General features: G+C 47.3%; 2 protein-coding genes across 6 annotated transcripts in view; one reads left to right on the forward strand and one right to left on the reverse strand.

Annotated features, from left to right (window-relative positions):
• Positions 1 to 13,174, forward strand: part of SULF2 (sulfatase 2) — a 130,894-nt gene extending 117,720 nt beyond the window's left edge. The window contains exons 12-21 of one of the 2 annotated variants that reach the window (XM_011928835.1): positions 4,191 to 4,419; positions 4,558 to 4,654; positions 5,188 to 5,282; positions 6,308 to 6,367; positions 6,847 to 7,016; positions 7,247 to 7,389; positions 8,562 to 8,685; positions 10,839 to 10,872; positions 11,117 to 11,170; positions 12,184 to 13,174. In XM_011928835.1, coding sequence (XP_011784225.1) covers positions 4,191 to 4,419; positions 4,558 to 4,654; positions 5,188 to 5,282; positions 6,308 to 6,367; positions 6,847 to 7,016; positions 7,247 to 7,389; positions 8,562 to 8,685; positions 10,839 to 10,872; positions 11,117 to 11,170; positions 12,184 to 12,214 — 1,037 coding nt within the window. In that variant the 3' untranslated portion in view covers positions 12,215 to 13,174. The remainder of the gene's footprint in view (positions 1 to 4,190; positions 4,420 to 4,557; positions 4,655 to 5,187; positions 5,283 to 6,307; positions 6,368 to 6,846; positions 7,017 to 7,246; positions 7,390 to 8,561; positions 8,686 to 10,838; positions 10,873 to 11,116; positions 11,171 to 12,183) is intronic. The other variant, XM_011928836.1, reaches the window with a different exon arrangement.
• Positions 13,175 to 13,719: 545 nt separating this feature from the next.
• NCOA3 (nuclear receptor coactivator 3) overlaps positions 13,720 to 22,190 on the reverse strand; it is a 75,604-nt gene continuing 67,133 nt past the window's right edge. For 2 of the 4 annotated variants that reach the window (XM_011928838.1, XM_011928840.1), the window contains exons 18-22: positions 21,823 to 21,915; positions 19,695 to 19,995; positions 18,022 to 18,196; positions 17,525 to 17,666; positions 13,720 to 17,210 (exon numbers count right to left, since the gene is read on the reverse strand). In XM_011928838.1, coding sequence (XP_011784228.1) covers positions 17,199 to 17,210; positions 17,525 to 17,666; positions 18,022 to 18,196; positions 19,695 to 19,995; positions 21,823 to 21,915 — 723 coding nt within the window. In that variant the 3' untranslated portion in view covers positions 13,720 to 17,198. Of the gene's footprint in view, positions 17,211 to 17,524; positions 17,667 to 18,021; positions 18,197 to 19,694; positions 19,996 to 20,769; positions 20,779 to 21,822; positions 21,916 to 22,190 lie in introns of all 4 variants that reach the window. The other 2 variants (XM_011928837.1, XM_011928839.1) reach the window with 2 other exon arrangements.

Below are 22,190 nucleotides of genomic sequence, written 5' to 3' on the forward strand. Positions count from 1 at the left end.
CCCTGCTCTCATCCCGTTCTCCCACCCACTCCCACCCTGTTCAACCACTCCCACCCCGCTCTCCCACCCCGCTCCCACCCTGTTCTCCCATCCCACTCTCCCACCCCACTCTCACCCCTTCTCCCACCCTATTCTCAGCAACCACTTTTCTTCTCTATGAGCTTGACTGCTCTAGGGGCCTCATGTAAGTGGAATTGTACAGTATTTGTCCCTCTGTGGCTGGCTCACTTCTCTTCGCGTGATGTTCTCCAGGTTCATCCACATGGTGGCCTGTGTCAGAATCTCCTTCCTGACTGGGCACAGTGGCTCATGCCTGTAATCCCAGCATTTTGGGAGGCCAAGGCAGGCAGATTACCTGAGCTCAGGAGTTCCATATCAGTCTGGCCAACATGGAGAAACCCCATCTCTACTGAAAATACAAAAATCAGCCAGTCATGCTGGCGGGCGCCTGTAGTCCCTGCTACTCAGGAGGCTGAGGCATGAGAATGGCTTGAACCTGGGAATGGGAGGTTGCAGTGAACCGAGATCACGCTGCTTCACTCCAGCCTGGGTGACAGAGCAAGACTCTGTCTCAAAAAAAAAAAAAAAAAATGGATGATATTGTACCACAGACTAATTAAGAGATTGAGGATTGATGTCTCCGACGGCAGGCGCAGTCGTCTCCTCTGGGCCATCCAGCCACTGCCGCAAACAACGCTTCCCAGCTGTACCTTTCCTCACCCGCTGATTAGGAACTACTGCATTCACTTTTCTAGCTGAATAGGATGATTGGTTTCCAGATTGGATTACACAGCCAGCATCTCCTTGCTTCAGTATTCAGCACAGTCGATAATCTTTAAATAACACAACATCTTGCAGGGAGAGATTCAGCTGTTTTCCCCCCTATTAATGCTTAGAGGAAAGAAAAATATCTAAAAGTAGCCAAGAGTCAGCTCAGCCCTGGTCAGAATCCTCACGTGAGTGTAATGTCAGAGCCGGGACCCGCGCCTCTCGGTGGCCCTGTGAGCAGGGCAGGGGTGGTCACCCCCTGATGATGGACAGGGAAGACTGGGTCACGTGGCTGATCTGGGGACTCCAGCCCCATCTCCTGCCCAGCATTCTTCCCCCTGCCAGGGTCTCCGACAAGACAACTCTGTCCCTCTTTTCTGAGCGTCAGCCTACAGCAGGCTGAACTGGGGGCTTTCTGTCCCCCAGGGGACACTTGGCAATGTTTGGAGACATTTTTGGCGGTCACAGTTGTGTGTGATGGAGGGGTGCTGCTGGCATCTAGTGAGCAGAGCCTATGGATGCGTCTAAACATCTTGCAACGCACAGGACGGCCCCCACCAGAGTTTGATCTGGCTCCAGAGCGTCTGCAGTGGTCAAGTTGGGAAGCCCTGGCCCACCTTGATCCACGGGGACCCCGGCTGCGGCCTGGGGAAGTCAGGCAGAGCTGGCCGGCCCACAGCAGAAGGGGGACCCGGGAACAGGAAAAGGGGATGAGGGCTCGGGGGATGAGACCAGGTGGCTGGGTTCATTCATTTCTTGAACTTTGTGCCAGACACTGAGATTAGAGATGACGTAGAGAGTCACTGACTTGGACCTCAGGGATGAGACAAGATATGAACAAGTGAACAAAGGGCCACTTCCCCTGGTGAAAAACGCATGAAGGAGACACAGCGGTGGCAGGACTGGCAGAGGGGTGGCGGCTCCAGAATGGCGCTCAATGGACATTTCATGAGGACCAAGTACAGAAAGGAGCAGGCCTTGTGACCGGCCAGAGAGCAAGTGTTCTGAGGAGGAGGAAGATGAAGTACAAAGGCCCTGTGCTCACAATGAGTGTGGCGGGTCCCAGCCACAGAGAGGTGACTGGTGTGGCCAAGAGTGGTGAGAAGCACAGTGGGCACGGGCAGCCACATCACACGGGGTCACTGGCATGGAGAGGCAGGGAGCGGGCGTAATGGTGAGGTTTCAGGGCTGCGTGGCATCACCTGCAGGCAGAGTCCCCACCCCCTGCAGTAGCTGGTCCATAGCAGCTCATCAGGCATGAATGCTTCACTGGTTCTGGTTCGTGCCATCCTCCAAGGAGCCCTTGTAGGGTAGGCACCATCCTGAGAAGTTACCCAAATCGCCGGGGCCACACATGTGCTCAGGGGTTTGCACCTCAGCCATCCGATTGCAGAGTCAAAGCTCTTGGCCACCGGCTTACGAAGTCCTGTCCCATGCCCTGTTGGTGTGGCAGGAAGGGGACCTCCAGGACTCTGGACACGAACACAGAGTGACAGGGAGAGCAGGTAGCGTGACTTCAGTACAGGAGAGGATTCACACAGGGCTGGCAGACCACGTCTGTGAAGAGCCGGAGAGTAAAGGTCTTGGGCTTTGCGACTCAGCCCTGCGACTGCAGAGGTGTAAGCGAATGTGAGCCGCTGTATGCAGTGAAACTGTATTCGCAAAGACAGATGGAGGCTGGCCTGGGCCCTTGGGCCATGGTTTAGGGACCCCTGAGTCTAGAGCTGTCTAGAGCTGGGAGATGGAGGGTGGGAAGAGGCAACGCCGCTCACTCGTGAACCGACTGGGACTAAAGGAGTGAAGAGGACACAACGCTGGGTCCATTTCCTGAGCCTCTTGGGGCAGGACCTGCTCGGCACAGGGGGCATCCTCGGCTCTTTGTGTACGTGTGTCGGGAGACTCAACCGAGGGAGGGAAGTGCCCAGGAGAAAGGCCCAAGGCTTTGCCGGAGAGGGGAGCCCTCCCCTCCCCCCTTAGGATCCTTCGGCCCTTGTGACTGTGATGCAAGGTGTCTGAGAACTGAAAGATACAAAACATCCCCCAAGAGTGGCCATGTGGGAAAGGGAGCCCTTGCCTTCCTCCTTCCACCGCCTTCTGCCACCACCTGCCTCCAGCTGGTCCTCCTTGGTCACCATCTTGGGGTCCCTTGGGATCCAACAAAACCTGGGCCACTAACTGGCTCTAGGCCCTTCTCTTTAAATGAGGCACATCTGGAGAAGGATGACAACTGCAGTGCATGCGTGCTGAGGCCAGACTTGGGTCAGGTGGGCAGAGATTTTAAAACAAAGGAGTGACGGGGGCTCTGGCCAACAGGGACGACAGTGGGCAGCCAGAGGGGCCGCCCATCCCCGGCCCGTCCTGACCATACGGAACTGTGGGCCCATGAGACATGTCTCCTTTCCGGAAGCTGGAAATCTGGATCCCTACATCACCGCCACCACCTCCCCTTTTTCTTGAATCTCACCAACTCAGATTTGTTTTTGAGACATCGAAGATACAGGCTACCTGGGGTGTCACCTCAGCCTACACGCCTGAGTTTTCAGCGTCGGGGCGTATGCAAAAGCCCCTCTCGGCCTTGTCGCCGGCCCACCTGCGTGTAGCACCTGCCGACCACCTGGTGGGCAGCCTCCAGCTCCCTGGGACTCAAAGAAGCTAAGTGGCTTCCCCAGTCCCCGTCCATTTCTACCCAGAGACAGGCACTGCAGGGCCCCTTTTTCCCTGTTTAAATCAACGTTTTTATATCCATGATACTTTTTTCCTTTTTAATTGAGGTGAAGTTCAGATAACATAAAACTTACCATTTTTACAGTTGTATACAATGCAGAGACATTTAGTAGGTTCACAGTGTTGCACACCTCTACCTAGTTCCAAAACATCACCGCAAAAGGGAACCCCGTACCCACAAAGCAATCACTCCTCAACTACCCTCTCCCCCAGCCTCTGGCAACCACCAGTCTTCTTTCTGCCGCTATAGATTTACCTATTCTGGGTAGTTCCTATAAATAGAATGTAACAACATGAGCCCACTTTGTGTCTGGCTGCTTTCACTCAACATGCTTTTGACATTCGTCTGCGCTCTAGCGTGAATCAGAACCTCACTTCTGGTTCTGGTCGCATATTCCGTTGTACAGATGATGTACCGCCATTTGTTTACCCGCAAGCAGCTCTTGCTTGAAATCCTCTAGAGCCAGTGGCTTCTTGGCTCCAGGACTTCAGTTTTGCCGGCGTGATCGCCTTGAGGCCCTCCCCTGCGGTCCAGGATCCACGAGCAGGCGGGTAGATTTCACAGCCCCTCAGGTCACAGGCAAAGCTGAGCCTCATGCTTGGAAGCCCGGCACTATCTTAATGAAGGACCCACTGCCCAGGGAGCCTGGCCAGCCTTTCCCGCCTCCCTAACTCCGCCACCCCTCTGATGCCCACAGAGTACAAGGCCAGCTACGCCCGCAATCGCTCCATCCGCTCAGTGGCCATCGAGGTGGACGGCAGGGTATACCACGTAGGCCTGGATGATGCCGCCCAGCCCCGAAACCTCACCAAGCGGCACTGGCCAAGGGCCCCTGAGGACCAAGATGACAAGGATGGTGGGGACTTCAGTGGCACCGGAGGCCTTCCCGACTACTCAGCTGCCAACCCCATTAAAGTGACACATCGGTGAGTGTCCAGGTGGAAGTCGAGGGTGAAGGGGACAGGATAGATAGACCTCGGCAGGGGCTCCCCACACCTCTTGAGCCCCTGGGCTGGTCCCCCTCCACCTCCTCTGAGCCACACGTGATCCCTTCTCTCAAGCAGGTGCTACATCCTAGAGAACGATACAGTCCAGTGTGACCTGGACCTGTACAAGTCCCTGCAGGCCTGGAAGGACCACAAGCTGCACATCGACCACGAGGTGAGTGGAGAGCGGGAGAGGAGCGTGCTGTCAGCCACCATGGGCCTGGCAGGACCCCCGGCTCACGCTGGGAGGGCAGTGAGGCCAGACCCAGGGAAGAGGCTGGAGAGGTGAAGTGAGGTCCCCACAGACTCCTCAACCCAGGGATAGGCGTCAGTCCCAAATCTGTCTGAGGGAGGATGGCTTAGCCACGTTGTCCCCTTTTTGACTTACAAGAAGTCTACGCTACGATGAGGCCTTTCATCAAGCCCAGGGGAGACACTGGAGCCACCCTCAGGGGGCTCAGCAGGTTCCTCCGCAGGCCAGGCCAGGAAAATGACTCAGTTCCCTTGCAAGGGCTGGCCGGAGGGGAAGGTGGGCTTCCTTCGGCAGGCGGAACGAGTCCTCCCCACCCAAACATGCTGGCCCTGGGGCCCGGGCAGGGCAGGCTGCTGCTGCTGAGCAGACACGGCAGCGTGGGGGCGGTCACCAGGCCAAGCCTTTCTTGTCCAGCCGTGAAGGTTTCAAGGCCTCCTCTCCTGCCCCTCCCTCAGATTGAAACCCTACAGAACAAAATTAAGAACCTGAGGGAAGTCCGAGGTCACCTGAAGAAAAAGCGGCCAGAAGAATGTGACTGTCACAAAATCAGGTGAGGCAGTAGCAAAGGGACCTAAGACCCCACCCTCCTACAGGACAGTTCAGTTCATCCCCTCTCGTGATTGACCCCTTTCATTTTTTTTTTTTTTCTTTTTTAATCTTCTCACCTCATGGCATTAAAAAAAAAAAAAAAATACATAATTTACATCCCTATTGTCAGCCAATGTGGCACACGGAACCGTTCCTCAGCCAGGCTGGCGCCCAGATTCCACTACTGCTGGCAAGAGACCCGTGCTGGCTGTGCAGAGCCAGCTCCAGGCTGGAAAAGTGCCTCTGCCGATTGCCCTTTCAGAAATCCCCCACGTGGTTTGAGGTCCATGTTCCCGGCTCAGGGATCCCCTGGCCCAAAGGACGGAACTCTAGAACAGCTGTGTCCAGTAGAACATTCTGTGCTGATGGAAACGGGCTATGTCTGCACTATGCCACGCGTGGCTGGTGCACACTTGAAGTTGTGGCTGGTGTCACTAAGGAGCCGAATTTTTTATTTTGCTTAATTCAAACTGAAGTAGCTACCTGTGGCCAGTCGCTCCTGTACTAGACAGCACAGCTGTAGAAGCCCTGCTGTGTTTCCAGAAAGTCTTGCAAAACACAGGCTCCCCTGTGTTGACCCCGACCAACTGTGAGTAGGCAGGGCGGTGAGGGAACCAACCTCAAGATGCTGAGGCTTTGACGTGTACAATTAACCATCACAAAAGGAAAGGAAAAAGGATGCCGAGGCTGACGCACCTAAAGCCAGGCCCAGTTTCTAGTCGTGGCTAAATTAGAACTAACCCGACCTTCTGAAGTCTAGCAAAATCCCAGGAAGAGTCCTGGCTCATGCCTGGAGAATGAAGCCACCCAGGCAGGTAGCTGCTGCCCTGGGGATAGGGTTATACCCTCCCCACCACCATCCCAGAAGGAGGAACAGGGGAGGGGGGCAGCAGCAACACACGGGAGTCCCAGAAACCACAGTTGGCACCTGCCAGCGGAGCCTTCTGAGCCGCTCCTGAAGCCTGGGGCTGGGGGGGTCTGTTACAGCTACCACACCCAGCACAAAGGCCGCCTCAAGCACAAAGGCTCCAGTCTGCATCCTTTCAGGTAAGGGCAGCTTGAGGTCCTGGGGAAGAGATGCAGAGGCCTGCATGAGGAGGTGGCCCTCCCTTAAGCTAAAACACAGAAGAAAAGGAAAGAAGTCCAGGCCCTTCCCTGGGAAGTCCACGGTGGCCCTCGAAGAGGCCTTATTTCCCAATCAACACTGTAAATGGGGTTGCCGCAACTCCACCAAGCAGGGCAGGACACAGGAAGGAGGGGAAAGGGATGCCAACAGGAGTCCCAGTCGCTGCCTGGTTCTGTCCCCAGCTCTGTGCCCCCTTGGGAGTTAAAGTAGAATGACAGAAGATCCAGGTTCTGGTCCCGGCTCTGCCTTGGATCAGCACTGGGACTTGGGACCCTGAATTGCTATGCCCATGGCTGTTGGAGAAGCCTCAGCCCAGCCCCTAGGTGGACAGGAAGAGCAGAGACACGGGGTCAGTGATCCCTCAGAGGCCCAAGGCGTGTGTGGCCCTCTGCGCCCATAGGAAGGGTCTGCAAGAGAAGGACAAGGTATGGCTGTTGCGGGAGCAGAAGCGCAAGAAGAAACTCCGCAAGCTGCTCAAGCGCCTGCAGAACAACGACACGTGCAGCATGCCAGGCCTCACGTGCTTCACCCACGACAACCAGCACTGGCAGACGGCGCCTTTCTGGACACGTGAGCAAGCCCAGGGCAGAGGTGGACAGGCTGGGGCCCGGGGGGGCCAAGAAACTTCTCCACTTAAGTGACTCAGACCTCTCTCAGAAAGGGGGTCCCCGACACCAGGGGTCCACAGCCTCTTGGCATTTGATGAACTGGTTTCGGGGGCTGTCCGTGACAGGAATCACTGTTGGCAGATGGGGCTTCCTCCCGCAGGCACTCAGGACATGCTTTCTCTTCCTTGCCAGTGGGGCCTTTCTGTGCCTGCACCAGCGCCAACAATAACACGTACTGGTGCATGAGGACCATCAACGAGACTCACAATTTCCTCTTCTGTGAATTTGCAACTGGCTTCCTAGAATACTTTGATCTCAACACAGACCCCTACCAGGTACAGACAACCCAAGCTAGAGAGATGGGGGTATGGGGTACCCCAGTGCTGCCAGGTAGGCCCCCCCAACCTCAGGGAAGTCATGACAAATTTTCCAAGTCCCACTGAGTCCCTGAGCCACTGGGAGTTAAGTTGTGAAGCCGCTGAGATTGGGGGATTCCGTGTTCAATCAGCCTTTTTGGCCTCCATCACCCTGCGTTTTGCCTCCATCACCCTGCCTGTGTAATATATGTGGCTTCTTCCCTCTAACTTAACATGCAGCATTCAACCAGGCTTTGCCGGAACTTGTGAAGACTCCTAAAACTGTCAAGCTGTAGGATCAAGCCAGATATTACCCACTGCAGGGCCTGCACGGACCACGCGGCTAATGTAACAGTAACACACTGCACCAAGCACTCTGCTAAGTGCTTCCGTACAGTAAGCCGTCTAAATACACACACGACTGAAGTGGCTCAGGACCACACAAGACCAGAAGGAGCAGTGACATGTCTGGTCATCGGAACATGTACATGTACATGACTTGTACAGAGACAGTCACTGCTGAGCTCCAGCACTAGAGCTTTCCTGTCCTGTGGCCTTGGTATTGCTCAGGCTTTGACCTTTCAAGAAAAGCCTGAAATAATTTTTTAAATGATATCTGATGTTTAAATGTCAGCAGCACAAATGCTTTAATTACTGTATAGGTGTCCAGTCTTTCTCCTTAGATAGGTTCACCCTCATACTTTACCAAAGGGGTAGGTTAAGTCCGTCACCGGCAGCTCCCAGACTGCACAAGAACCCAGGTCACCCACCCATCCTTTCATCAAATGGCTGCTTTGCAATCAGGAGGATTGCAAATCTGAATGAAGGCTGCTGATAAAACCGAGACTTGGAAGGCCTTCTTTCCGAGCTTGGGAAGTTTCCTGACTAGTGGCTGCAGAACTCCAACATGAAATACACAGACATGGTTTTTATTCTCCTGAGTTTTCATTCTCATTAAGAGAGAACTGGTGGGACTCGAAGGCAAACTCTTCCAAATGCTGGCTCTTCCAGAAGTTGGAGTAGGCAGGTCACCAGCCCCTAGCACCTTCCACCTGCCACCTGCCTGAAATGTGTCCCCTGGTTGGTAGAGGAAGGGCACGGGGAGAGTCCCTGTGCTTACCTTGTTGACAGACTACCCTTTTTGCAACTAGCTGATGAACGCAGTGAACACACTGGACAGGGATGTCCTCAACCAGCTACATGTACAGCTCATGGAGCTGAGGAGCTGCAAGGGTTACAAGCAGTGTAACCCCCGGACTCGAAACATGGACCTGGGTGAGTAGGCACCCCAACATGGGGCCTTTGGAGAGCAGGGTAACCAAAGGAAGGGACTCAGGAGGTGGTGTCTACCCCAAGAATGAGCCCGAAATCACCAGGCTTTGGGAGGTGATGCAGTTCCGGACGAGTCATGGGAGCCCCTGTCCATAGCAGGCAGATGGCCTTTGACAAGCTGTGCTTCCTGAGAGAGGAACACCTGCATCAGCCGTCCAGGAAACACATGGAATTCCCTCTCGTTTCATTTCCTCCCTTTTGTTCACTCATGCATTCAACAAACATTTCCTGAGAACTTAGACCTGAAACCATGTTGACTAAAGATGACCCCATCCTGGCTGACTTGTGTGGAGCCGGTGTTGTCCTAAGAGCAGTCCACGGCGGGAGGCCTCTCGCTTGTCTGGAAAGAGTAAAACTGGATGGTAGAATCCAATGTGACTGGGGAAAGGCACCACTTAAGAAAACCAGGGTCAGACCTGAACTGAGTCCTGAAGAGCAGGACGCAATCGACCACTGAGAAAACTTGGAGGGCTGGCGTTCCAGGAAACTTGAAGTGTGAGGAGCAGAAAGCAGCTTAGGTGGTACAGCCAGCACAACTGAGGCCAGTGGAGAGGGGCAGGAGGGCATCAGGCTACCCTGTGAGAGGCCATGGTAGAGTTTAGATTTCATTTGAGGTGTATCAGGAAGCCAATGGAGGGTTTTAACCTGGGCACTGACATTGCTAGGTGGAGAATGGGACTTTATGGGAGCAAACAGCGAAGATGGCACAGTTATCCAGGGAGAAATGATGGTGGCTTGGACTAGAGGTGGGAGCAGTGAAGATGATGGATTTCAAATTCAGGTGGTGAAGCCCCCAGTAGAATATGGTGATGGGAGGTGCAGGATTAGGAGTCCCAGGTAAATCCTGAGTTTTGTTTGGGACAGGACAAAATCTGCAGTTTTAAATTTAGAATGCCAACTAGATAGAAATTTTAAGATGAAAAAAGCTGACCAGGCATGGTGGCTCATGCCTATGATTCCAGGGCTTTGCGAGGCTGAGGTGGGAGGATACTTGAGTCCAGGCGGTCAAGGTTGCAGTGAGCTATGATAGCGCCACTGCACTCCAGCCTGGGAGACAGAGCTGTCGCCCCATCTCTAAAAATAAAAGTAAAAAAAAAAAAAAATTAAAAGAGAAATGAAGTTCACTTACTAGTGAGAGAGAGTGGCCTAAAACCTTTGGTATTTGAAGTCCCTTGGGGAAGGGACTGTGTCTAGGAGGACGCCTGGAGTTCATGTCAGGAACATGGCTACACAGCCTAGGAGGAAGAATTCAGGTGCCACAGTCAGCTCTAGTTATGAAGAGGGGAGAGCTGCTGTGTTTACAGAAGATGTTGCACTAATACTTCCTGGTGAGGAGCCTGATATGATCGGAATTTTCACTAGTGGCTTCCTAACCTCTGCCACTCAAGCGCTGCTACTCTTGTGATCAAAGTGCAATGACATTATTAGTCACTGTGCCAGGCTGTGTGCTGAGCGTTTTACATGTGTTAGCTGATAAGCTTTTGAGGTGAATCTTCTTATCCTCATTCTATGGAGGAGTAAAGTGAACAAGGTGGGCTGACCCCAGAGCCCACGCACTCACTCGATCCTGCCACGTCCTCAGGAAAACTTCCCCAGAGCCCACACCACCCTTCATTTGTTCTCATAATGAGGCTGGCGGGGAAGTACCAATGCACATCTTTCCCTAAGAAAACACTTGAATCCATTTCGTGTTTTACATTAATGCCTTGTCCAGTACACTGCTGTTCTTGCTATAATCTGTGCTTGGTAAACTTGAGCTATTACTCCCTCCTGCACTTGGTCAGGGCTCTTGGCTTTCTGTCCTCTGGAGCACAGATGTTCAGGCCCGCATCTACCTCCCTCACCATGACTAAGGTCAGTGCTGAATGAAGCCATCAGGGTCCAGAAACTGATCATGGTGACTCTGGATTCTAGGCAATCTACAAGGCTACCTAGGAGACTTAGGGCAGGTTCCCCTCATAATTCCGTCTACTCTTGAATAGGGAACACTCAGCATCATGGGATTGTGACAAAAAAGCATATGATGGTTTTCTGGTGTGTTGGGGTTGCTTTGCCTAAACTATCTGCTCCTGTTTTATTATTTCTCCTTCATTTAGGACTTAAAGATGGAGGAAGCTATGAGCAATACAGGTATTTCGTTTTATTATTAAAGCCTAAACAAAGTTCTCCTATCTTGGCCCATCCTTCAGTCTCATCTCTGTGAGTCTGCACCTGTTATGTTGAGACACTGCCCTTCCTCTGGTCTGCCCGAGACCAGGATCACCCACCAAAGATAGCTGTCACCTAGGAGACCTTCTTTGTATAGTTCTTTGGGGACTTTTTCTTTCTTGGTGATGGTTAACATTCATTCTCCTTTTGACACTTGAAAACTTAGGCAGTTTCAGCGTCGAAAGTGGCCAGAAATGAAGAGACCTTCTTCCAAATCACTGTGAGTTGAGGAACCAGCTTACAAATAGAGATCTGGTTCTGACTGCTTCATTTTGCCAATGCTATTCTATTTGCATGCCATGTCTTACATACCACCCTTCATTTGTTCTCATAATGAGGGTGGCGGGGAAGTACTAATGCACATCTTTCCCTAAGAAAACACTTGAATCCATTTCGTGTTTTACATTAATGACTTGTCCAGTACACTGCTGTTCTCGCTATAATCTCTGCTTGGTAAACTTGAGCTATTACTTAGAGGTTGAGAAGCATTTAAATATTACAAACTGCCAGGCATCTTGAAGGCTATGGCTGCAAAAGTGCTAACTGGTATACAACATCAGCAGTAGGATGGCCTCATTAAATGGTTTCCAAAAAGCCCATGCTACAGCTACAGACTCTCACTCCAGTGCCACTGGAGGCTGGCAGGGACTGAGACTGGCAACCTGGAAAGTTCACCTCTATATTAAAGGGAGCAGGCCAGTTTGCTCCCCGCAGGAATGGGCTGAGGTTTGCCAGATTTTCTAATTCACTGACTAAATCCAAAAATGCAGGTATGTGTGAGAATTCTTTATCATTATCATCTCATTTGACATTAAATTAACCATGTGGGCAAACTACCCTCCTTGGTGAGCTGCCATTTGCAACCTCTGGTCTACTCATTTATTCCTTTATATGCATGTAAACCTGTGTGGCTTTAATAGGACATTAGTAACAGGCCACCTAAGCCTTCCTTTGGTGCTTCTAGAATTAAGGTACAGAATCTTTGCATATCACAATCTCCTTAGCCACTATTCTATCCCAATCCTTAAATGCCATCCTTGCCAGGCATTGAGTGTATAAGTAAACAACTAAAAATTGAGGTGACTAGGTGGTAGCAATCCCTTTCTAAGTAACCTAGAAATAGTCATTCTCAGCAGCCTTGAAGCAAAGCTTCCTCAGCTATAGGACTGATTAGGAAGTCATGATAAAGACCGTGATAGCTAAATGCTAAGATGAGTTTGTTTCATTCTTTAGGGGACAACTGTGGGAAGGCTGGGAAGGTTAAGAAACAACAGAGGTGGGCCTTCAAAAACATACAGAGTCATCACCTGGCTGCACAGGCAACAAAAAACCATGTGGGTGATTTCCAGCAGATCTATGCTACTGGCCAGGAGGCCTGAGAAAGCAAGCACTCACTCTCAGTCAACACGGCAGATTCTGGAGGATAACCAGCAGGAGCAGAGAGAACTTCAAGAAGTCCATTTTTGCCCCTGCCTTTGCTTTGGATTATACCTCACCAGCTGCACAAAATGCATTTTTTTCGTATCAAAAAGTCACCACTAACCCTCCCCAGAAGCTCACAAAGGAAAACGAAGAGAGTGAGTGAGATTTCCTTTGAGATTTCCTTGGAAATTTCCCCCAAGGGCGAAAGTCATTGGAATTTTTAAATCATAGGGGAAAAGCAGTCCTGTTCTAAATCCTCTTATTCTTTCGGTTTGTCACAAAGAAGGAACTAAGAAGCAGGACAGAGGCAACGTGGAGACGCTGAAAACAGTGCAGAGAGTTTGACTGAGTCAGTAGCACAAGAGAGATGACATTTACCTAGCACTATAAACCCTGGTTGCCTCTGAAGAAACTGTCTTCACTGTATATATGTGACTATTTACATGTAACCAACATGGGAACTTTTAGGGGAACCTAATAAGAAATCCCAATTTTCAGGAGTGGTGGTGTCAATAAACGCTCTGTGGCCAGTGTAAAAGAAAATCCCTCGCAGTTGTGGACATTTCTGTTCCTGTCCAGATACCGTTTCTCCTAGTATTTCTTTGTTATATCCCAGAACTGATGTTTTTTTTTTTAAGGTACTGAAAAGAAGTTGATGTATGTCCCAAGTTTTGATGAAACTGTATTTGTAAAAAAAATTTTGTAGTGTAAGTATTGTCATACAGTGTTCAAAACCCCAGCCAATGACCAGCAGTTGGTATGAAGAAACCTTTGACATTTTGTAAAAGGCCATTTCTTGGGAGTTTTTTGGTGTGTCTGTTGTTTTTTTTAAACTATTCAAGATACTACCTTTAAAGTATTCAAGATACTACCAGTCAACATCTTTTTGGAAGAAAATGCCTTTGGGTTTAGAAGATTTTCTTAAAAGGGGAGTAGATGGTTGTAGATTGACTAACGTCTACCATACTTCAAGGGACTACAGGTAAGTCTCATAGTATACCAGCTTTGCTACTTCATTTTTTAAAAGTATTTATTAGTCAATTGCAAAGAAATTCACCTTGGCCAACCCTTCTTTGTATATCAGGTAATCTAACCTGATATAAGTAGTTGACAGATTTCAGCTATCACCAATCCAACCCATTTCTCATTTAACAGATGACAGAGATAATCCCTAAAGCACCCACATTTGTTTCAATGCCTCCAGCAGGCCAAGGCTCCCTAGCAACTCCCTAGTGGCATTTTTTGACTTCAGAAACTGTTACCATTATTTGAAATAGACTTCCTTAATCTTCTTTACCCTTAATCCAACAGGGATTAAAAAACAAAACAAAACTCTTCAGGCTCCAATTTTAAATAGAAACCTTTATTTACAATGACATCCAAAATGGTCAGCAAAGCAGTCACAGCTCGCCATCCCCCATAAGTCATTTCATGTGGTTTCGATTCTTTGCAGGATAAAGAATAATTTCTATTTTTTTTTTAAAGCAACACAATGTAAACTTGATTGAAACTGAATTCATTCTCAAGAGTGTAAGTCAATTCCTGAGAATTTAAATATTGCTCTCATATTTCATTCTTCAAAATTCCATATATTAGAAAGGAAGAGAGAAAACACCTGCTCGGTTACTAACAGTGTGCCCTTGGAGTTGAAAACAATTCTTGTTCCTCTGATTAAATCAATCCTTGAGGTTTTGCTCCTATGAACCTAATTGTGAACAAAACTCACAGCTTCTGCAAATAAAAACAGGCATACATGTAACTGGCAATCCATTCTGTTTACTTTCAGCTGCACCTACCTCTGGATCAAAGAACTTCTAGGACATCAAGCCAATTATCTTCTGTAATACCCTACCCCTAATATAGATACCCCCAACTCACCTCAGATATTAAATACTGATAACTAAGTAGCACTGTTATTGATATTTACACCTTTCAATCCAGATGCAGTTTAGAAAAGTGGCATCATAATATGAACATTAACAATGTAACTTCCATTTATTTTTTAAAGGAAGAAACATGTATCTCCTTTATATCATTCTAATCTTTATAAAATATATATATTTTATTTATATATCTTTGGATTCAGCAAAAAAAAAAAAGTAGGTACTGGAAATATCCCACATTCTAAAAGCAGATGAAAAGATTATACTGTTCACCCAACAGATACCAAGGTTTGAAAAAATGGGGGGTGCTGGGGTGTGAGGAGAGGTAGACAGCAGGAGTACAAAGAATTATCTAAAAAAGATAAAGGGCAATACAGGTAAAAACAAATTATCTCAAAGACTGCACCTATTAAAAGAAAATCAAAATCTTGAGTTTGCACCAAATGAACAAGTAGAAGATATAAAAACTTATAATAAACTTCATTTTTCTACCATATAAAAAAGGGAGTGCTGCCTTCCAGTTAGCCTGCAGCCAGGTCTGAGGAAAGGATTGCAAAAAAATTTATTATTTTTTTAAATAATTTTTTAAAGTCAAGAAAGGTAAGAGCACCATTCTGTTTCTCCCCACACACATCACTTAAAGAAGGTTCAGACACAATTGAGCTGAAAAACACAGAGACAGACTGACTTGCTTGTACCTCTGTCTCCAAACAGGAGAGTATGCTATCTGAAAAGCACAGGCCACTACAATGGAAGTTTTCAGATTTACAATCTTAAGATATATTTTGAAGTTGGTGGGGGGAAGAGGGCAAACTCATAATTGTCTATACTGCTTTGAAAATAAGATCCACTCTAGTGGTGGATCTGGAAGTAATCAGGATTCACTTGTAAGCATATCAAAGATATTAAATGATCTTACCTTCAGAGACATCTAGAAAGATTGTGTGAAATTCTTAAAATTAACTGGCTCTCAGTTATTGCTAGAAAATGACACCAAGGCTAGCAGAGACCTCTGAAATTCACAGACATTCAGAAACCCAATTCCTTCAACTATCTGAACCAAATGAAGTAACCCAGATAAAGGGAATTAAACTTCATGTTTCCCTTCCTCCCAACTGACTGAAACAGGTGTCAAAGAGAGGCAACAGCAGAAAGTGGCAGGGGGCAGAAGAGGGAGGGGTTTCAAAGGTGCTCAGTTAGACTGCGGCTCTGAATCACAGTCAAACTGGCTGTGCTGGGTACTGAGTTCCTTAAGAAGTAACAGTGACACTATTCTATCCACAGGGACATAATGAAAGCATCACATTAGTATAATGAGGGGACAGCTGAGCAGACACCAGAAACCACACCAAGGATTCTACTCGAGATCTCAATGTGGGATTCGGGTCTTAGCAACCAAAATCTGAAAACGCTCCTAAAGGGGATGAAAAGGTAACATAATTGAACATACACACACACACACACACACACACACACACAAAACCCATGAATTGCTATTATTTCGAACTGCTTAAAATCCAAAAGATTCTCTTCAATCAAATTGCTCGTTTTTTTTAAATTCCTGATTTTTTTTTAAGTTTATTTCCCCATATCTATTCTTTCCCCCCAAATTAACAAAGTGCTTAGTTCTGGTAGAGGAATTTTTAAAAAATTAAAATGCCTACATCTAAACAAGTAATCTCTTTAAAAAGCATTTAGATTAAGAGATTGAAGAGCGAGGCATCTAAGGCTGGGGGGTGGGGAAGGAAAAGCTGTGGAGCACTACCCCCTCCGCAGGCCACGGAAGTCAAGGGATGTCTCTTCCACTGGTAGCCTCTCCACACACAGCTTACTGAAATCAACAATGTTAAATATTTAGCTTCACAAACTCTGTAAAAATGAGTTGTTGTGACCTACAAAAAAAGGTATATACATATTTTACATAATACAATATCTTAAAGGTCGTATTTACAAAAAAGTCTATTCACAGAAACACTGCGAGATTCTGATTCAGAATGCAGTACCTGGCCTTGGGTTTTCAGAAGTTTATTTTCAAAAAGCATTATTGCTCTACCATATAGGCAAAGGGTGACACCAGTACTTTAAAAAAAAAAAAAAAAAATCATAGTTCTTGTCCAACACGTAAGTGTAGGCAAAAACCAGGAATGTGTTTTGCTATTCCCTCAAGACCTCAAGAATATTGCATTTATCCATTACTTTTTAAATAAAGTGCACTCAGCTGCACATTAGCATGTGAAAAGTTTGCTACTGCTGCAATTAAATACTGTCATCTCATTTCCCTTCTGCAAAGCCATTTGGACATCCATGACAGTTCCTGGAGGTGAAGTATTACAGGACATGAACATCAAATGAAAACCTTCATTAGGAGAAAACCTAGGACAAATAATAGGGACAGAGCAACTCAACACCATCAGTAAAGGACAATTCAGAATCACCAATTCCACTGGACAGAGGGGTCAACACAGAACTACTTGGTAGTGACAAAAACACCTGAGGGCTGGGACTATGCTCTTTGTCCAATACTGCAACTAGAGAAACCAGATGTTCTAATCTCTCTTGATTCGTCCAATGTTCTCTGGCCCACCTATGTGTATTTAAGAGACTTTGGCTAGCAAGGCAGAAAAAAGTGACACACAAGTTTTATGATCAGTAGCACGCCATATCTCCAGAATTATATCCCTAGGAGGTGGAATGCCAAAAAATATTTCTGTTTTGAACGCCATGATACACAGCAGGAGGAGGGGAGGAAAAAAACAGGTAGATACTGCCCTTCAGCTTAAAATCCAGTCCTGCTCAAATGACATCACTTAAAATACCCTTGACGGAGCTCAAAGCTGGTCCTTTCTTCAAAGATAGATGCCTGGAACAATGATTCCTTCCCAATAATCCTAGTGCAGTGTCATTTGTACAGTGGTTTCCTTAAGAGGTCCTGGTGCAGAGATGTCAGCAGTATTTCTGTTAGCAACCAGAAAAACTGAGTAAAACACATGCTTTACACAACCAAAAAAACCCAAGCCCACATTCATGGCTTACAGTGCAGCTCTGGCTGACTGATTCCGATTCCTGAGATCCCATCTTACAATGCAGCTTGGCTTACCAAAGTATCCAGTGGCCCAATGCCTTCGAACCAAGTTTTTTCAATTACTATCTTTTAAGTTATACATTCAAGTTAAAATATACCTAGGACATTCTGATTATAGCTGAGGCTTTAGTTCTATCCAGAGAACAAGAAAAACTTTTTTGAAAAAGGTAAGGAATCGATTTCATACCTGATCAGGGCCCATAGGCATGCCAGACATGGGCATGGGGTTCATGTTCATCTGTCCCATGTGACCACTGCTGCCATTCATGTGCACCATACTGTACACTGCAGGATTCCCCTGGTGGGCAAACTGCTGCTGGGAAAAGGAGCTGTAAGTAAAGAAACGGTAATATTACCTCTGGAAGTCACTTTAGCGACAAAGGGCATGCGCACAGAAACGACTACAATTGTGTCAAATATTGCTATACTTAAGCTGGGAATGTCAAAGAGAAAACTCCCTGACAGCCTGTGATCCATTTTTCACAGCTTTCTGTACTAGATACCCTAATAGATAACGTGCATGCTTGAAGAACTCTCAAAATGGACAAGCCAAATAACACACCTTCTAATATGAACCCAGTCCTTTCAATCTCTCCATACAAAAAGTCATGACTGAAAATTACAGTAAGTTCTTGGACTTCTGGGACTAAGATGTGACTGACTTTAGAAGTCACTGTTCTTTACCTGTTCCTGGCCAAATTTCCTGATGGCCAGCCCTTCATTTCTGAGGACTGATAGATGGATGCAGCCTGGGGGTGTTGCATCATGGGATTCTGGGAGGGACCCATTCTTGACGATATCATTGCACCAGGAGGACTAGACACTCGACCAAAGGCTGGATCTGGTTGTTGTCCCATTCCTTACAAAAATAAAACAGAAGAAATAAAAATGCCCAAATGCCTTCTCCTTAGAATATCAGATTTCTGTAGTAGTTTTATGTTTTTTTTTTTTAAAGCGGGGGAGGGTGGAGGGAAGTGATAAGTATGAGATACAGAGTGCTATATATAAGTATAAGATACAGAGTACTATAAGATGCTGCCCCGGGCTGGGCGCGGTGGCTCAAGCCTGTAATCCCAGCACTTTGGGAGGCCGAGATGGGCGGATCATGAGGTCAGGAGATCGAGACCATCCTGGCTAACACGGTGAAACCCCGTCTCTACTAAAAATACAAAAAAAACTAGCCGGGCGAGGTGGCGGGCACCTGTAGTCCCAGCTACTCGGGAGGCTGAGGCAGGAGAATGGCGTAAACCCGGGAGGCGGAGCTTGCAGTGAGCTGAGATCAGGCCACTGCACTCCAGTCCGGTCGACAGAGCAAGACTCCGCCAAAAAAAAAAAAAAAAAAATGCTGCCCCCAGGTATTCTAGATTCTCGCCAAGATGACAACTAGAGTAACAGGCTTACTACAGAAAGGAGCACCATCTGGATCACTGAAAGGTCACAGTTGCTTCAGTGGGCTTTCTGCAGAAAACAGACTCCGTATGAACTGACATCACTCCATCCCTCTTTAAAGGGCAGGGGAGTTACAATCCTCAGATGACAGGGCTCCCCAGTAGTCACCTTTATCCCCACCATGTTCCTGGAACCTCTCAAAGGCTGAACTGAAGAGGTATCTGCATCACTGTAATTAATAATAAATCCAGGGCTGGGCGCGGTGGCTCACGCCTGTAATCCCAACACTTTGGGAGGCCGAGGCAGGCAGATCATGAGGTCAAGAGCTTGAGACCATCCTGGCTAACATGGTGAAACCCTGTCTCTATTAAAAATTCAAACAAAAAATAGCCAGGGGTGGTGTGATACACCTGTAGTCCCAGCTACTCGGGAGCATGAGGCAGGAGAATCACTTGAACCTGGGGGGCGGAGGTTGCAGTGAGCCAAGATCGCACCACTGCACTCCAGCCTGGGTGACAGAACAAGACCCTATCTCAAAAAAATAATAATAAATCCAAGTCACCTAGAAAATCAATGTAAAAGTCCACAAAGTGCATTCCTCTCACTGACTTGACCAAGCATTCATAGATTAGAGAGTTCTACTATACTGGAACATATATGAAGGGGCAAGGGGACAACTTTGCAGTGTTTCTTCCAAATTAAGAGTTTGGGGACTCTAAATGAGTGGGACTGAAAAAAAAAAAAAAAACCTGAAAAAAAATACTCGACTATGACAGGATACACCTGTCTTAATTACCTGTGTGCTGCAGCATTTTTGTTTTCCAATAGTTTAAATTAACTTTGTTTTCCTTGTGAAGTAAAGAGGGAGTGAATCGTATTTTTTGTCTTTCATGTGCAACAAATGTAGTGAAGCTTATGTCCTTAGTAATGTTAACTTGGAGAAGGCATATTTACACTGTCAGATTTACCATAATTTGGTTGATATGGAAACTGCTGCGGTGGAGCTTGTGGCATTGTAGGTCCCGCCAAAAGCCCATCCATGCTGGGGGAAGCAGTCACATTAGGAGGTGGGCTGAAGGCCTGGGTTTGCTGCTGCTGCTGCTGCTGCTGCTGCTGTTGCTGCTGCTGCTGCTGCTGCTGCTGCTGCTGCTGCTGCTGCTGTTGCTGTTGCTGCTGCTGCATCATCATAGCCACCCTCTGTTGTCGGAAGTGATGACTTAGCAGCTCTCTGCTGCGTTGGGCAACCATTTGAGCATTAAGAAAACCCTGCTAATACCCAAGAAAGAGTGCAATTACATATATATAGCAAGAACCTGCCAGTTGCATACATATAGTACCCCCACAATACACCAGCTGTCGCCCAGGCTGGAGTGCAGTGGCACAATCTTGGCTCACTGCAACCTTCACCTCCCAGGTTCAAGCGAGTCTCCTGCCTCAGCCTCCCAAGTAGCTGGGATTACAGGCATGCACCACCACTCCAGCTAATTTTTGTATTTTTAGTAGAGGTGGTGCTTCACCATGTTAGGCAAGCTGGTCTCAAACTCCTAACCTCAGGTGATCCACCTGCCTCAGCCTCCCAAAGTGCTTAAATTACAAGTGTGAGCCACTACACCGGCCAAAACATACAATTTTTTACATAAAAGCTTTCGGACCTGGTGCAGTGGCTCACGCCTGTAATCCCAGCACTTTGGGAGGCCAAGGCAGGGGGATCACTTGAGGTCAGGAGTTCGAGACCAGCCTGGCCAAAATGGTGAAACCCTGTCTACACTAAAAATACGAAAACTAGCCAGCCATCGTGGTGAGCACCTGTAATCCCACCTACTCGGGAGGCTGAGGCAGGAAAACCCGTTAAACCCAAGGAATTGAGGCTGCAGTGAGCTGAGATCGTGCCACTGTACTGCAGCCTGGGCAACAGTGACTCTCTCAAAAAAAAAAAAGAAGCAGCAGCAGCAGCAGCTTTCTGGCTATTGCAGGGGAAGGGAGGGAGGGAGAACTGAAGAAGAAGGACCTGAAAATTATCTGGGGTTAAAAGACAAAAGACACACTGTCAAGCTTTAACATGACCAGAAACATTCCACAACGTGAGAGAACATTTAGGGGTAGAATCTGAGGACAAATTTTTCAGATTTTTTGAACTATGAAGGACAACTACAGGAAAATGAGGATTCAGTGTTGGGGTGGTGGAGGGCTGAAACATGAAACCAAAAAAAAAAAAAAAGATGGGGTTATACTTAGATAGCAGGGGTCCACCTTAGAAAATCTTGTACTTTCTTTAAACTGTCAGAAAGAGGTAGGGGGCAAGGAGAAGCTGTCTGGAGGTTCAGAAGGTGACATAACCAAAGTACAACAAGGAAGCTGATTTGGGCTCTACTAGCTACGGATCATCTCCAAAAAGCAAACTTTTTTCATCTTTCTGTAGGGCATTCTAGCTCAGCTTCAAGAGGTTTTATTATCAAGAAAATGTAAATATCAGTACGTCCAAGTAGGCATAAGACAATGAAAATCGAGCATTTCACAGTTGTTTTTTAAAAAACAATTATAAACAATATTTCAAACTACAGTAGAGGATTACTGTGTGGTCATCTGCCTCATGCACATTAAGAAAACCCCTCAATACTGTCTCCACCACTGGCTAGAAGTAGAAGGGAATTTTAATATCCCCTCCTACTACAGGAGGCTATCACTGAGAACAGGATTATGTATTCTTTATTTTCTTCTTTATAATTTCAGAATTTTACCCAGTGTGCATGTTGTTTCATAATCCAGGAACAGAGGAACATTTACAGATTATTTTAAATTCCTAAAAAGCCATGTGATAGTTGTTCTCACAGTATAGCAACTGATCACAACGGGAACCAATTAAAAAAACACTCATCTATGGTTTTAATGAAGAAACCTCTCCCTCCTCTGATTCCTCCCAGTCACCAGCCAGAGAGAAGAATAGAAGAGTTGAAAGTCTTTAATACGACTGCTTTCTTACACAAGAAATTCAGAATTACCTTCATTTGTTTAACAAATATTTACTGAGAGTCAACCACAGGCCAAGCCCTGTCCTGAGCACAGAGCAATGCATGTGGAGAGGCTCATCATCCTCACCTGGGGCTGCATCATAGGCCTCATCACCGCAGCACCACCAGCAGTAGGGTTTTCCATTTTCAATTCAAGTGCCTGTCTGCTCTGATTCAAAAACTGAGGTGAGACAAGTTGGTTAGAATGCCAGGAGAACATGTCAGTCTGCCAACACAGCTTTCCAGACCCTCAGCACCAGCCAATGAGGTAATGATATCTCCAAACACAATAACCTGGCTAAGTCACATCTAAACTAGTACTTTCACACTGCAAAAAGGTCAATGTTGAAAAGTCTTAGGCTAGCATATGATGGGCTACTGTTTGGCACTGGGAAAAAAAGGTAAAGTGCAATTTTGTAGCTTAAAGAATATCTCCACACCTGTAATCCCAGCACT

The sequence above is a fragment of the Colobus angolensis genome, unplaced genomic scaffold, assembly GCF_000951035.1.
Source record: "Colobus angolensis palliatus isolate OR3802 unplaced genomic scaffold, Cang.pa_1.0 Scaffold8, whole genome shotgun sequence".
NCBI classification, from domain to species: Eukaryota; Metazoa; Chordata; class Mammalia; order Primates; family Cercopithecidae; genus Colobus; species Colobus angolensis.